Consider the following 13,490-nt stretch of genomic DNA (forward strand, 5'->3'; position numbering starts at 1 on the left):
TTCAAAAATTGAATAAGTATTTATTGTTCCAGAAGGTACATTGCTTTTTATACATATTTCATAAATGATACAGGATTTTACATATGTTCAATATTTTGCTATTTGTTTTAAGGACTTTTCTCCGAGTCCTCCCTCCCTTGCCTCCCACACACCCCAAAAGGATTTGCTCATTGCACTGTGCTGTTTCTTCTTAAAAACCCTGACACAAACAGGATAAATGGTTTAAAAATAATCCACACAACAAAAATAAATGAGGGAGGGGCTGAAGGACAGGGAAGGAAGTTGGAGGCGGGCTGGGGGCGGGCATGCATCCTTTCATTCCATCATGCCAGTGAAGGGTGGTGGCGGGAGCAGCAGTCTGGCCTTTGACCTCTGCAAGGCACCTGGAGTCTGGGTTTATCATTTAAAGGTTTTCTTTTCATACACAATGATCCCAAAGGAGGAAGAAAAAGAAACTTCTTGTCACATGAGGAGGGATGAGTCATGTGAAAGAAAGACAATCAGATGTGTAGCGAGCCCCCATCCTCCTGGCCATCCTGCCCTCACAGTCATTAAAAACATGATATCACACACAGATTCCTTTACTCCTCACGTGCAGATGTCATCTGGAAATGCGGTAGAAAACATTTTGATAGAGTATAAGATCAATTTTTCTTTCTCTCATTTGAATATAAGAAAAAATAGGGTGGAGAGGGTAGGCTGAAGGAAGCCATAGAAATGTATTCCTGTATAAAGAGAAATTGCACCCTTGGAGATCCACACACTTGATTTATAACGACTGGGTGGTGGAGGTGGGAGAGCTCACAAACAGTGTGGAAGTGTGTCCTTTAAGATTAATAAAGCCCCCAGACACAGCAGTGCCATCTGGGTGGCCCGGAACTGTCATACAAGCAGATTAACAGTAATGAGATTATTCTGGTTCTGAAATAGCTGAAGAGCCATGATTTTTAGTCAATTTGTAAACCTTACATCTTCCTGATTTGGTAATACAGCTGAACACCCTCCTCTGATCTGAGTTGTGGAGGGAGAGGGATAGGTATTTAAAGGAGGGAAATTTTTCCTCCTCTGAAAGACTAATTATAAAAAACAAAACAAAACAGAGAAACTTCATGCAGTATTGCCAATGATTTCTAGATACTGATCCAGAGCACTGGGATATATAGACATTTAAGAAGGTATTAAGGGAAATCCAAAGTGTCAATCATCAATCATAGTTGGTTCGAATCATCATTTGGATAAAATTAGTGTTAACCAACAGGCAGTTGGTCAGAAAGGGGGGACTAGAGGAAGAGATTCCCAGTAACTTTGCAGAGACTGGGTTCAATTTAAAATAAATGCTAATGATATGGGCTCAGACTCTGTTGCCACCCACGTATCATGAGGATTTGCTTTTCAGGTATATTTATTTATTCCTATGTCAAAAATAAGAAATGTTAAATTAAAAAAAAAAATAGAGCTCGGTGGGGTGCTGGTGTGTTACTGTTTTGCTGACCCTGTGAAGAAGATGCAAGAAACCAACACCCCCAGCATTGTTTTCTCTTTGTGAATCTCTCAACTATATAAATGCATCAATTTCATTCAGAAACTAAGATGCTTGATTAAGACAATATTCACTAAGCCCTTTGAGCTTATGTTCCACGATGCCTGATCCTCAGATTTTAACATTCCTTTTTTCTCTAAGATCCTTTTTGTTTTATAATTAAAGGTAAAAACCCTCTACCCCCACATGGCTCCCAGCTTCCACCTGCAATGCTTTAATTAAAAAGGCAAGAGTTATAAACAGGTGTTCTTTCTGCCGGGATTCACAGGCTCTTTGCAGATCAATCTTTTTCACCAATTTGTCGGAGGGGGAGATGCACTTGCAATGGGTCTCTCAGTCTCTTAAGATCCATTTCTGCCTAAAATAGAAACAAAAGGTAAGTAAAACTGACTAGTGAAGCTTTCAGTGACATGACTGCCTACTGAGAAAAGGAGACTCTTTCCTCCATTACTATGAGTCAAAGACATCATCTCAATTACTCTGAAAATCAGAAGACAACAAAGAATCCAAAACAAGCCTCTGCAGTCTCAGCTGTCCACAAAGCCTCCAGAAAAGTCAGTGCTACCAAAAGGGTAGGACTCAGATGCTCTGGGGAACATCAAAATCTACATGTTTGATGATGATTGTCCAGTGATAAGCCCATCCACAAACCTTTGCAAGGATCCAAAACTTTAACTTGGGCTACTTTGATTTTGATGAATAGATCTTCATTCCATTTTTCTGTAGTCTTTTGTGAATTCCAAGATTTTTATTTATCCAGAGACTCTATATCACTAATATCAGTTTAAATTTTTCACTTAGTAAATTTTAAAACAAAGAAATGCAATCAACTGCAGCACTTTCAAAACCTCCCCCATTCTTAAACCTCATCCTCAAGTTGGATTAATTAACATGGGGTGCACTGAAGCGTCTGTATTTGTAACAGCTCCAGGGATGTGATCAGCATCCCCTCCAGTTGAGAACCATCAGAGGCAGCAACAGAATACGGTGCAGTAAGTTGAAGCAGGAAGATGGAATAAGTCTATTCAAAGCATCTCTCATCACCATAAAGGACCCCCACCAAAAAAAAAAAAAAAAAAAAAAGGCAGAGGAGGTCCAGAGGAGTGCGACAAAAGCACTGAAGAGGATGGAAGGCCTTCTAGGGACTGATGAAAAACTGCGAAGGTCACAAAACATTCCAGGGAAAAGGAACAAGGATTAGGAATGAGAATTTATTCACCAAAATCAAAGACATCAGATTGAAGGAGGTACACCCAGAAGTTTCAAGAGGTAGCTTCTGTGAAAAATAAAATACATCATTCTTTTTAAAAAGCAAGTTCTAGTTTAATAACTTCTGACCTGTGCCTGACAGTTCTTATCTGGATTTTATGTTTGCCCCATTACTATCACACATTGTAGTCTTTGTGTCTATTATTGTAGAAAGATTAAAGAGAAGAGAGGAAAGCAGAGAGTTCTAGTTGAAAAATCACTCAAAAGAAACAAACTTGGGGCTGGGGATTTAGCTCAGGGGCAGAGCACATGCCTAGCACGCTCAAGGCCCTAAGATTGGTCCTCAGCCCTGGAAAAAAACAAACTTTTTAAAAGGTAGGAAAGCCTAACTTTCCGTGTGTAAGTGTTAGCAGGGTAGGCAGCACCATCTTTTCAGCAATTTGTGTTGTAAAACCTACAGAGGTGCTTGTTGCTAAAACAGTCATTTTTATTAACTGAGGAGTAATTTATACAGGAAAAAGTTGGTTGGATCACTCTTTCAGTTTACGCAGGTGAAGTACCGTGGTTATGGATAATAATAAGGTCATAGAAGATGGGGTTGGGATTTATTTTAATTTTTTCAAAACTTACCTGAGCAATTGCATCCTTGAGTTGATTATATTTCTCTAGGTCAAAACGTGACTTTTTGGCTCCTTTATGGAAAAATAGTAAGTATTGTCTGTCTCTGGCTTCTGGATAAACATATTCCTACAAAAATAAAGGAGAAATCAAATTATTAGTCCTTAGCATACTATCCTCATAAAGTATTTACTGTTGATTAGATTCAAGACAAACACTCATATAAAGACACTGAAATGTTCTGTATTGCTTCTTAAATATTTTCTCTTTTTTTGTGTGTTTTGAGGCAAGTTCTTGCTATGTTGCACAGGCTGACCTTGAACTCCTGGGCTCAAGTGTCTTCCTGCCTCAGCTTCCGCAGTAGCTGGGACTACAGTCTTATGCCACTGCACCAGGCTGAGATTCCTCTTTTGTAGATATGATGTATTCATTTCCATTGCCATGCTGTATTATATTATATGAGCACATTACAGTTTATTATCTATTCTGCTATCGATAGACTATTGGGTTGTTTCTCAGTTTGAGTTAGTATGCATGAATGTGCTTCTAAAAACACTTCTGGACGCCTTTTCTCCGTTGAATCTTTATTCTCTCTGTACTTTAAATTCCACAGTTATAATTGTTTTATATATTTAATATTCATGGGTTGGGGTTGTGGCTCAGCAGTAGAGCACTTGCCTGGCATGTGTGAGACTCTGGGTTCGATTGTCAGCACCACATAAAAATAAATAAATAAAATAAAGGTATTGTGTCCAACTACAACTAAAAAAAAAAAAAAAAATTCCCTTCTATCCGCTTCCAGACCTGCCATTCTTATTGCCTTCCTGTTTCTCTCATTTTTCATCTGTGAGATCCTCATGCCTGAAGAACATTTGCTTCCAACACCCTTTAGTGTTTCTTTTAGTGCAGATCTGATGGTGTCAGATTCTGTCTGAAAATACTTTTATTTCACCCCTGTTCTGAAAGGACGTATTTTGCTGAGCACAGAATTCTCCTAGTCATCTGCTCCCAACACACTGAAGCCGCCTCTGCGCCGTCTTCGGGCTCAGTGCTGCTGGGCAGTCGGTGCAGCCCTTTGAAAACAAGCTTTTCTGTTACCCTTCGGCTGCTTTGAAGATTCCCCTTTGGCTTTGGTGTTTGAAGTTTTGCTATTGATGTGTCCAGATGTGGATTTGTTTTTCTTTATGTTGGTTGGTGTTTATCTGGATTCTTAAATCTGTAAACTGATGTACTTCAGCATTTTGGAAAATTTTAAGCCAAGCTCTTAAAATGTTTTTTCTCTCTCATCTTCTTTAAGAGTCCAATAAAATTAAATCTACATTAGAACTTTTCACTATATCCTATGCCTTTTCTGTATTTTACATCTTTTTGTCTTCCCATACATCATTTTGAATAGTTTCCTATACAGATATGAATAGTTTCTGGCTTATTCCAGGTCTCTATTTCTGTCTTTAGTTAGATCTAATCTGTTATTAAATTCATCTATTATATTTCATTTCTAGAATTTTCATTTGTTTCTTTAAAAATAAAATTGAGTTATCTGCCAACATGCTCAACCTTGACTTTCAGCTCCCTAAATGTAGTAAGTATAATTCTTTTAAAGGCTATATCTGAAAATGCCAATATCTAATCCCTCATCTGTGTCTGCTTCTAATGTTTATTGTTTTTGTAGAAATTTCCTTGTGCTTTTTTATTGTGTAACTTTGCATTTACAAAGTTATTAGTAAAATAACTTAAACTCTCCTCTCAGGGATGTTCATGCTTCTTCTGCCTGGGGCCTGTGAGCACTGGCCCTGTGGGATTGCCAGTATTCTGCAACTACCCCAACCTAATCCATAGGACTGAAGTGAATTAAAGAGGCGGCATGATTCTAAAAGGGTCTATATCAGGCTTATCCTTCTGCAGTGGGGCCTGCAGAGGTTCCAAATCAAAGAAAGAGCGTTTGACCTATGTTAGGAGAGCCCTGGACACTAGGCTCTGTGGCTTTGGTCCCTCAAGGTTATTATTATGGTCTGGATATGAGATGCCCCTTTCTCCAAACTCCTGTGTTCATGCAGGAATGTTCAGAGGTGAAATGATTAGTTTGAGAGCGGTATCCTAATCAGTAGATTAACCCATTATGGATTAATAATTCAAATAAACTGACTGGGTGGTAACTGTAGGCAGTGGGACATGGGTAGAGGAAGTAGGTGTCTGAGGACATGGCCTTGAGATCGTATCTTGTCCCCAGGCTCCTCCTCTTCTCTGCCTCCCAGCTGTCACCAGCTGAGCTGCCTTTCTCCCCCATGCCCTTCTGCCATGATGCTCCCCTCCACCTCAGGTCCAGAGCAATAAAGTCAGCTGACCATGGACTGAACCCCGGAAACTGGGAGTCAAAATAAACCCTTCCTCCTCTAAGTTGTGCTTGTCGAGTATTTTGGCTACAGCAAAAGAAAGCTGACCAACAGAGTTATCAAGTATGGCTCAGGTCCCCGTCTCTCCATTACGCTCTCCCAATCTAATCAAATCCCCAGAGGGAAAGGCCCACCTGAACACCACGCCCGCCTGCTGGGGACTCCTCTTCTTCTAATCCTTGCTGCTTGTTTTCGTCATTTTGTTAGTTTCTATTATTTTCAGGCAGACGTGGATTATGTTTTGTCTAACATAACTTATCCTGATGGGATTGTGTGGTTACCTCACATGAATGAAGCAGCAAATATTTAGTTATTTTTTTAAATTTATTTTTTAGTTGTAGTTGGAAACAACACCTTTATTTCACTTGTTTATTTTATTTTTTATGTGGTGCTGAGGATCGAACCCAGGGTCTTGCACATGTGAGGCGAACGCTCTTCCACTGAGCCACAACTCCAGCCCAATATTTAGTTATTGATGAGGATGAATTTAGACTGAAGAGTAGAGAAAAAGTCCATGGAAGCCTTTTAAAAATGGATAAAATTGAGGTCGGAAACACTAACACTGACTGAGAAATAACTGCTGGATTAAGCACTTGAGGCAAAGCCCTCTACTGTCACCTAAATTGCTGTTACTAGGTTGTTTACCTCTCTTTGTTTAGGATGTAAATGGAAATATAAGCTAAATTTATTCAAATATATTCTATGCTCTCTTTTGGGCATCAGGCATTAACTGAGTAACTACATGTTAGAATCTATTCTAGAAATTTCACTATCTGACTCTGTGCAAAAAGATACAGCTTAGTTATGAGAGTCAGAATGGGAGAGGTTGAAAACAGGGAACACACAAAAAATAAACACAAGCAGTGGCCCATTCTACACTATGATATGATTTTTCTCTAGGAATGTTTAGTAGCTTGGGTATAGGATAAAGGGCCTGATGCACCCCAAGTTAGGAATCTGTGGAGTACTTACAGCAGGAAGGCAAAGGACAGGGATTCTAGGGTACAAAGAGACTGGCAATAGGTCTAAAGAAGAAAGGGAAGCAATACAGACAGTATGTTGTGGTAAAAAGTTGAGATAAAGATGTCAGTAGTCTAAAAGTCTGGATGAGGTCAAAGGAGTGAGTGAGGGAATAAAAGGGCAGAAAGAAAAGAAATTGTGATCAGAAAGTTGTATGTTGATTATATCATAGGTGATACAGTCCAGGAAAGAAGGTTCTGGATGGCCATGGAGGTGATTTACTGGAGCAGAATACAAATGATGGTTGAAGAAACTGAAAAGAAGGATATTAAATGGCAGCCTATTGTTTCTTTCATTACTGCCCACCCCCCAGACTCTTTTTCTAGACTTTTTTTCCTGATTGTTCCATTCCCCAAAGAATATTTAACACTAAAGTTACAGTGTATATCTTTTTATGTACTGTAACACCTGAGATGTCTTTACTCTCCAAGAACCAATATTCACCCCCTCGAGGCAACATCCCCTCTGTTGCAAATGACCAGGCTGGTATGTGGGACGGGTGGGCAGCCTGCATGCTGATTGTCGATTCTTATTGTCAGTCTGCTTTTCCACCTGGTACTCAGGTGCTCCATATTCCACTGCATTTCATTATTTCAAGGAACTTGCCATCATATATTTTTTGTAGCTTAATATACTATTGGGATATATTTAGACTGCTAACAAATGAAGCATGTCAGTGTAACAGTATAGAAGTTTAAATGTTACTGAACAGGCCCTGTGCTTCATGGTGTTAATTACAATAGCAGTTAGGTAAAAGAATATCTAAAATAAGAAACAAATGTTTATATTTTATTTGGTCAATGATTCCTGGTTCATAACTGAGTAAGTGGCTAACTTGTTTACTACTGCTATTTTGCAACTTGTCACTTGGGGGCAGCAACAATGTTTTGGGAATCAGAAGTGGAACATTTAACTAATAGGAAAGATAAGGTATTGAATAAAGATCCTACCACATGATAATGAGAAGAAAAAAAGTGCTGACATGTGTTCAAGTCCAATACTTTGCATTAATCTTTAGTTCAAGAAAACATTTACAAAACAGCTTTTAATCAGCAGTAATTATTTCTCCAACAGGTTTCTATTTGATTTCTAGATTCAGATTAATTATGGTTTTCAGAGGTAACTACTCATAAATAAAGTTAACAGAAGATAGCATGATAATTGAGTGGAAAGAACAGCTTATGGGGCAAAACACATCTGAGTTCAGTTCCTGGTCCTATGGCTGTCATTTATTTTATGTTGAACTACACATACTATTTGGAAAGATTATTTATCTTCACTGAGTCTCAATTCCTCATCTTTAAAATGGGGGTACAACATAGTTGAGACGAAATATGTTTATGTACATATTTATGTACTGATATAAAATGCCTGACACATAATTAACCTCAAGAAAAGGTAGTTCACAGTAAGACCAAGTAAAAGGCATGAGTCTTTCACAGAAGTATGAAGATTGCTTAATCTTTTCTCAGTAATCAAGGAAATGCAAAGTCTACAAGGAAATACCATTTTGTTCTTGATTAACAAGAGATATATCAAAGGTGCTCTCTACATTCAAAGGATAACTGGAAAAGCTCTAGTTTGTGGCTGAAAGCATGGCTGTCATTTATTTTATATGTTCAATTCACTCAGAGTATTCTAGATACCATGTTAGTGGTGAGGAAATAAAAATTGAATAAAACCAAATGCCCAGCCTCAAAAGATAGTATAATCCAGTATGAGGGAAAAGATGTTACTCAAGATGGCAGGAGATGGGTGAAATGGGAGGCATGGTGTTACACGGGGATTCAGAAGGACTGACAGAAGTCAACTGGAGAGAAGAGTCAAAAGTCCACGAAAGATAAGCATTTAAGTAAACCCTGGAATACGGCATGAAGGAATCAACAGGGGGAACTTTCTAGTTGAAAGAAGGTGTGAAGTGGAAATGAAGCTGCAGGTAACTCAGGACGTCTTGGGGGAACAGAGACCATGATTTGGTTGTTTAGAACACACAGAACAGACACAGAGGAATTTAGAGTCATTGAAAAGGGCAGACAGCAACCAGCCATGAATCCCTAGATTGAAAAGGAGACAGTAGAGACAGACAGGAACCTGTCTAGACTGTGATTAGGTAGGAATGATACAGCTGTTCACTTTTGTTCATCCAGTGACAATATGAACCAGAGAAGGGACTAGATGTGTCAGGCTCTGGGCCAACATTAGAGGCATATGATCAGTTTACTTTCTTTTGTCTTCACTAGACAAGTTGGGAGGCCCAGAAAGGTTAAATAACATTCTCATGCTTTCATTTTCCGCCACATAAATAGGCCCATGACCACTGATCTAACCACAAAACCAAAATGCCAATGTTCACTAGCAGCTTTGAGAATTATGAGAAGCACCCCCAGCTTTCTCCTGGCACATAAGGAAAGGAAGACACTTCTCAGTGCCTGAGTTATCTTAAATGCTTGTCATTCAAGGGAAGGCCAGGTTGGATTTGTGATGGCATCACAGATACCGTTATAAAAGTCAACAGGAGCTGGGGATATAGCTCAGTGGCAAAGCACATGGGAGGCCCAGAGTTCCAGCCTCAGACACAAAAAATAAAATAAAATAAAATAAAATAAAAAAGATGATATATCTCTCATATTTTCCAAAGTGACACTATGAATTTTCTAAGATACTTAAACTAACACCGACAATGAAAATTTGGTCTGGATTAGATTCCTATATTCAATAAACGAGCCTTGGCTGATGAAGAGCAGAATAAGAGTGTGCAGTGATTAAGTATCTAATTTTCACCTCCATACCATGAAGTAAAAAGAACAAGAAAACATTTACCCTTTAATATACATAGAAGTAGTTCAGGGTTTAGTTCAAGTATTTGATTATTCATCATCAGTTCTCCATTCCAAGAGCTCAATAAAAGTGTGTGACATCCAACTGTTCAATTAATTATAGGATACATTAAAAAAAAACCAAGCCCAACACAGTGAACAAATTATCCACACTGGCCACTCTTCTCCTTTGCTCCCCTATTCCATTCTTATTAGAGCCTATTTTTCTGAATGCAGTGGTATATAGGGCTATCTTAATGACCTGTGAGCTGCATGAGGGGCTACGGCCATGCCACATACCTACCTCTCTAGCTTTAACACCGACAACAGTAGTGCCTGATACATAAGTGACACACATGCACATGTGTGTGTGCATACATGATAAATGAGTATTTAAAGAGAACTAGTCATGGAAAAAAACGTGAGAGAAAAGAGAGCTACTGACACAATCAAGACTTTATTACTGTCTCATAAGAAAGTTATTTGAAGAGGAGTCTTACCTGGCGTGTCATTACAAAATATGCATACATTGCCATGGCACTTCCATAAGTGATAAAGTAGGTGACTGGCTCCATGATGTCCCAGGAATATTCCCACCAGGTGAGCCGGGCCAAAATGCCAAACTGTGTGGCCATGTAGGCAAGGCCACCCCATAGCACCAAAGTGGTCCTCTTCTCAGCTTTTCTGCTGATTTCGATTCGTACCTGTTGGTGAACATGCTCAGTTGTAAGTCATCTGACATGGAACCAATTTAAAAGTCTTTTATAAACTATTCTATGCCTGCTAAAGAAAAAAGGCTTATAATCAAGACACAAGTTAGACTCAATTCTAGTAAAATGGCAACTATAATTTTCACTGAATAAAATATCTTACAGGGACAACTAAGATTTTGTATTTTATTTAAATTTCATCCTAGAAATAAGTGAAAGTATAGGGGTGAGCTTCAACAGCTCTTCATCCAGCTATAGGATTATCTTCTTTGAAAGAGTAAAATGAAAACATATCAAATGGTTTCTCACTCCTGTGTATAAGATTTAACCTCTTATCGGTTTTAACTCAAGTGCTATACTAGGGGCAGAAAAGTAGGGTACATCAGAACATGGAGTCTGGATTCAAGTGGGTGGGTTCAGGGCACTGATCTGCAAAACACCACTAACTTTATTATAGAGTCATTCTGAGGATTAAATAAGGGAATGCCAGTAATTAGTACAATTCATGGCATATGCTAACCATCTGTAAGAAATTAGAAAAAGCACAATATTATAAGCGTTTATTCTCTTCCTTATCAATGAAAATAGCCACAGGCCATACAACATTTCAGGGATGGACCACATGCGTGATGGTGGTCCCACAAGGAAATAATGGAGCTGAACAATTCCCATCCTCTAGTGACAGCATCACTGCTGTGTGACAGCACAGTGTGTTACTTAGGTGTGTGTGTGATGCTGGTGTAAACAAGCCTACTGCCCTGTTAGTTGTATAAAGTATAGCAATACAATCATGTATTGTGCACACCTGATGATAATAATTCACTGTTACCAGTAGGTTTATGTATTTACTAGATTATATTTTTTATAATCATTATTTTAGAGCCATTCCTCCTACTTACAAAGAATTCTACAGTTACATTAGCAGCAGCCTCACACATCTCATGCTCATTCTGCATGAAGAGGCCATGTTGAGTGGGTGACTAGACCATCCAGGTCTGTGTAAGGACACTCTAACAAGGTCTCACAATGAAATCACCTAGAGACACATTTATTCCTATCACTAAATAAACCATGACTGTACTTACATCATCATAAAAAATTAAGGGTAATGTGGTCCTTGAACATTCTAAAAAGTATTAAGAAAAATCAGTCATAATCCTACTACTCTATTAGCATTACTTCTGATTGTGAATATGGATATATATATATTGTGTATAGCTATATGCATAACACATTTAAAAATTAGATCAGAGTATAAACATTAGTTTAGAATTTACTTTCCATAGCATATCATTCATATTTTCTGTAGCAAATTAGATTTACATAATCATTTTAAGAGCTGTATAATATTCCTTACAATATTCATTCATAATTTGGCTAAAATCATTATCCACTATACTAAGAAATTATTGCAATCTTTGTTTCGAAGATGGTAAATCTGATTAAAGGCAGTGCACTGAGACCTCAGAGCTCTAAGTCCATTATCGAGGCTCCAAATTATTCCCATTCCTGTCTTAGATTTGATATGGACTTTTTAAGGTTCAGCCTTGTAAACTAATGGGCTAATTTGACAGATAATGACTCAATTACAGGAAACTCAGAAGAAAAAACAAACACATGTGCGTATTTGTAGGTGAAAAGTCTGATATTTCGATGGTCACCTTTTCCAGGGGAGCCAGCTGCTCTTTGAGGTTTTCTAATCTCTCGATAAGCTCCCTCTCCTTGTTTAGCTGGTGTTGCTCAATGCACAGTGTGGTGTAGAGCTGCTGGACCAGCGTCTTCACGTCATTCAGCGTTGCTGCATTTTCATGGCTTAAGAGGTCTGAAAGAAAGGGGTTAAGTTTCCTTTAAAAATGTACGCCTTAGAAATGACAAGGGGGCTGGGTTGGGGCTCAGTGGTAGAGCGCCTGCCTAGCATGTGTGAGGCACTGGGTTGGATTCTCAGCACCACATAGAAGTAAATAAATCAAATAAAGGTATGTGTCCATCTACAACTAAAAAAATTAAAAACATGACAAGATTACAAGGAAGATTCATCCATTATAGATGTCCTACCTTCAGTGTTAAACTGAAGGAAAGTAACAGTTATTTTTAAACAATGAATATTTTTAAACAAATCTAGAAAGTAAACTCATATTTAGGTAACTTAAATGTTTTGAAAGTGCTATTTACCATTATTCTTTTAAAAAAATTTATAACAGTGGAATGCATTACAATTCTTATCATACATATTATACATACATACAGACATACTTATTATACAATTAAATTCCTAGAGCACAATTTTTCATATCTCAGGTTGTATACAAAGTATACTGACACCGATTCATGTCTTCATTCATGTTCTTTGGATAATAATGACCATCACATTCCACCATCATTTCTAACCCCGTGTCCCCTCCCTTCCCCTCACCATTATTCTTAGAAGCCTAGATACTACAAATGTGCCTACAGTTAATGACAATATTAAGAAAAATAATGCCAATAATAATAATCTTCAGGACGACAAATGTATCTCAGTAGTAGAGTACTAGTGTGAGGCCCTGGGTTGATCTCCAGCACCACAAATAATAAAATTCATTAGATAAGGCAAAATTAAAACAAATGTTAAAAACTAGTAGATAGAGATTTTTTGTTTGTTCTGGGCACCAGGGACTGAAGTCAGGGGCACCTGACCACTGAGTCATATCCCCAGCCCTATTTTGTATTTCATTTCATTTAGAGATAGGGTCCCACCGAGTTGCTTAGTGCTTCGCTGTTGCTGAGGCTGGCTTTGAACTCGCCTTGAGATTCTCCTGCCTCAGTCTCCGGAGCTGCTTGGATTACAGGCATGTGCCACCACACCCAGCAAAAATTAATAGAGAGGTTTTGGATCAATCTGATGATCATGCTTATTAAAATGCTGATCTATAGTCAGGTGCGACAGTGCACACACCTGTAATCCCAGCTGCTTGGGAGGCTGAGCAAGAGGATTGCAAGTTTGAGGCCAGCCTGAACTACTTATGGAGACTATCTGAAAAATAAAATACAGAAGTTCTGAGGATGCAACTCAGTGGTAGAATGCTTGCATAGCATGCACAAGGCCCTGGGATCAGTCCTGGGTACCTTTCCACAAATATACAAAGGCTGATCTATAATTTATCTGTAATCTTGCCATTTTAATTGATTTTTTTCCTTTAGAAAT

General features: G+C 38.4%; 1 protein-coding gene across 2 annotated transcripts in view; it reads right to left on the bottom strand.

The window, feature by feature from the left end:
* Mcu (mitochondrial calcium uniporter) overlaps positions 1-13,490 on the bottom strand; it is a 183,134-nt gene continuing 169,644 nt past the window's right edge. For both annotated transcript variants that reach the window (XM_078040598.1, XM_078040602.1), the window contains 4 exons: positions 11,968-12,128; positions 10,097-10,300; positions 3,380-3,496; positions 1-1,898 (listed from right to left, as the gene is read on the bottom strand). In XM_078040598.1, coding sequence (XP_077896724.1) covers positions 1,821-1,898; positions 3,380-3,496; positions 10,097-10,300; positions 11,968-12,128 — 560 coding nt within the window. In that variant the 3' untranslated portion in view covers positions 1-1,820. The remainder of the gene's footprint in view (positions 1,899-3,379; positions 3,497-10,096; positions 10,301-11,967; positions 12,129-13,490) is intronic.

The sequence above is a fragment of the Ictidomys tridecemlineatus genome, chromosome 1 (genome assembly GCF_052094955.1).
Source record: "Ictidomys tridecemlineatus isolate mIctTri1 chromosome 1, mIctTri1.hap1, whole genome shotgun sequence".
Lineage (NCBI taxonomy): Eukaryota > Metazoa > Chordata > Mammalia > Rodentia > Sciuridae > Ictidomys > Ictidomys tridecemlineatus.